Source organism: Ctenocephalides felis, unplaced genomic scaffold (genome assembly GCF_003426905.1).
Source record: "Ctenocephalides felis isolate EL2017-DRISC unplaced genomic scaffold, ASM342690v1 CF-g0.4_SCAFFOLD_00535, whole genome shotgun sequence".
Lineage (NCBI taxonomy): Eukaryota > Metazoa > Arthropoda > Insecta > Siphonaptera > Pulicidae > Ctenocephalides > Ctenocephalides felis.
This window is the reverse complement of record NW_020536689.1, coordinates 15,521-18,639: the sequence shown is the minus strand read 5'-3', so window position 1 is coordinate 18,639 and position 3,119 is coordinate 15,521. Positions and strand designations below refer to the sequence as shown.

General features: G+C 28.0%; 1 protein-coding gene across 1 annotated transcript; it reads right to left on the bottom strand.

Annotated features, from left to right (window-relative positions):
• Positions 1-546: 546 nt before the first annotated feature.
• LOC113366014 (Bardet-Biedl syndrome 5 protein homolog) lies at positions 547-2,700 on the bottom strand. Its single transcript, XM_026607565.1, has 6 exons — positions 2,642-2,700; positions 2,203-2,351; positions 1,951-2,128; positions 1,103-1,340; positions 843-1,034; positions 547-765 (listed from the first exon to the last, which is right to left on the bottom strand). The coding sequence occupies exons 1-6, from the start codon at positions 2,698-2,700 to the stop codon at positions 547-549; spliced, it is 1,035 nt and encodes a 344-aa protein (XP_026463350.1).
• Between the last annotated feature and the right edge of the window lie 419 nt (positions 2,701-3,119).

Sequence of the window (3,119 nt, the reverse complement as noted above, 5' to 3'; positions counted from 1 at the left end):
CTTAAGGCACGATGCCATACACCTATAGTTAAAGTATTTAATTATCAAAAGAACAATTAAAATGGTGTTTTAAAACATTAAAATAAACATTATGCAAATATAATATACCTATAATTTTTTTAATAAAACGTGTTGACACTTTATCGCGACTTCAGTCAGTTCTTGAGCTGTTTAAAAACTCAAATTACTAACATAATAGTTTATGACAAATCAAACGCAAGTCATAATACTTTAGTATTTAATATTTCAATATAACAATATGATGATTTAATAATTATGAATTACATTCATTCTTTAATAATTATGTAAATATTAATTTTTTTTTCTTTTCAGAAAATCTGTTGACAGTTCATGAACCAAAAGTTTAATTATTTATTTATTTTGTTCTTGGGAATAAGATGATCCTAATTCCAAAGTCTCATGCAAATCGGAGCACAGTAAAAAAGTTCCGGCCCAAAACGTAATAAAGTAATTTATGTTTATTTATCTATGGTAGTAATGCAGTTGCGTTGTGATCCCCCGGTGAGCATGCCGTCTTCAACGTAATTATGAAGAAGATGGCATGACTTCCCAAAGACTTTTTATTGTATATCCATTTCTTGGAGTTTCTATGGCCAAACCCAAATCCTTGCTGTAAATTGGAACGCGATCAACAGAATGTTCTCCTTCGGCTATGTACGTAGTTAATGTAGATGGAGTATCTTTAGATTTATCTAATTCCTGTACATCTTCAAAATTTGGATCAGCAGGCGGTGGACTAAAAACCTATAAATTAATACCGTTTCAATCAATTTCTAATAATAATATACCTATATGTTATTTAAGTATACGTTATACTTTACTTGATCTTTCAATGAATACTCTACACCAAATATAGGGTTTTGGCTATATACAGAGTGAAGTGAAATTAATTCTTTATATACTGCTCCAAGTCTATCCTCTGGATCAATTCTGAATCCTAATAAATATCCTCCACTCTGCTCCGAAACGATAATGACTAAAGCTGGACCAAATTTACTATCGCGGACTTGGATCTTATTATAAATAGATACTGTTAGTTTTTATATCAACACATTATATCAATTCACAATTAATTTATTACCGTAACTATTTGCATATATGGCAATGTGATATTGAAGCATTCGTTTAGATCAGCATACCAAACTATTCTAATGTTTGTTATTAGAAATGTTCCTAAATTACCCTGGTCGCTCGAAAGATTCCAAACACCATTTACTTTTTGATACACTTGCTCATTTTTTAAGACTGATAGAGCTCCACTATTTAGAATGGATGCTCTTAATTTCAAGTCTCTGTACATTTTTGTCGACGTGTAGGCTCTTAAAAATGGTTTAATGGATTAATAATAATAATAATAATAATTTTACACATATGTATATAATATATTACATTAGGGAACGAATTCATTATCTTTAAGCGATATTTCAAGACAATTTATATAACTATAAATCCAAGTTCTCTTCTACATTTCCCAGTTTCTATAATTTCCTACTTAAAATAATTAGATTGAACATGCAGCTGTTTCAATTAAACATTTTGTTTTGTATTTTAATTTAAATTTTTATTTTAATTATGTTGTGCTAAAACTCGGACTGATGAATCATTGAATTTTCGATTAATGAAAATAAACCATCATTTATTTAAGCGTTAACAAATACACTTTTTAAACTTAAACCATGAATGAATTTATGCTTGGAAGCATTTTAACCAGGTACGGATGCTTCACCCAAGGGTGGAAAGTGTAAGAAAACAGTCTATTTCTATTTTGGATACAAATGTGAAAACAAAAGAAAATTAAATCGAACCAAGAAATTAGGAAGATAATGCAGGAATGCAACGTGGACTAAAAATTGTGAAAATATGTACTCTCACACCATGACTTCGATCATGAGTTATCATTCTTTAAATAATTAAAATTATTTAACTTACTTATGAACACCAATCACCAAAGAAAAATGTTTTTTGTCCAATAAACTAATATCTGTAAAAATAAATTCAAATTTGGAAGACCCATTAGCAGCCATTATATGCAGAGCATCTGTCGTTGCTCTTAGTTTTGATATAACTGTTTTGATACTCATGTTAATTATGCAGTTATATCCTATAGCTGCAATTAAATAGAACGAATTAATTAATTAAACAAAAACTAATTCTGAGCATTATATACACCAAAAGGCTCACTCAAATTAACACGAGGTGTAGCATGAGAATGCCACATTAATCTGATATTTGTTATTAACAAACGTCCCTTATCTCCGCTATTTCCTTTAGAATCTTCAACAGCATCCATTCGATCTACCAATTTTTCACCGGATCTTAATTTAAGAATGCTGTGGAAATGCCCAAAATATTATGTTACAAAAGTATAATATAATTCCAATTGTAGTAATTTAAATATCAATAAAAAGTAGACTATTATGAATAGTAATAAAAATGCTCTGTGCGTAATAGTCCAAAACGGTTATAATCATTTTTTTCATTGAGATTGTTGATTATTCGAAATTAATAAATTAAATGTCAGTTTTTATTTTAACGATTTTGAAAGTAATACATATTAATTGATTAATATTAAATAAAAATATACAATGTAGGCGGTAGAGTGAATATCTACCTTACTTACGAGTAGGGAATGTCAAAACGAATTTCTCTATCCTCCCAAACTAATGCAAATTCAGTCATTTTATACAAGTATAATTATTGTTAAATATTGAAGAATATTATTCAAGAATGTCAATCGACCCTCAAAAATACAAAATATTGTTACCTTGCCAACCGATAATCTAAACATTATTTGCGCATGCTCTTGCTTTGAAAAGTTTATGCATTTATGAACTTGTTCTGTTCGTTGTTCATGAATTATGTCGATGAGTTTTTGTTATAAACATCATAATTTTTCCTAAAATTTCATTCATTTTCTATATTTGCAACGTATGGTTTTATACCTGGAATAATTTTTGCATATATATTGTTAATTGATTTTGTTATTTTATAATATTTTTGTTAACATATAGGCAAATCAAGTAATAATAACAATTGTATTGTATTATTATATATATTCGTAATTATTATATTCTCAATATAAAAAACAAATGTATAAC

Coding starts and splice junctions, on each gene's coding strand:
- LOC113366014 (XM_026607565.1), bottom strand. CDS start 2,700: ATGACTGAATTTGCATTAGTTTGGGAGGATAGAGAAATTCGTTTTGAC. Junction 2,129..2,202: donor TACACCTCGTGTTAATTTGA/GTGAGCCTTTTG, acceptor ATTTAATTGCAG/CTATAGGATATAACTGCATA. Junction 1,035..1,102: donor CATATATGCAAATAGTTACG/GTAATAAATTAA, acceptor ATTTATAATAAG/ATCCAAGTCCGCGATAGTAA.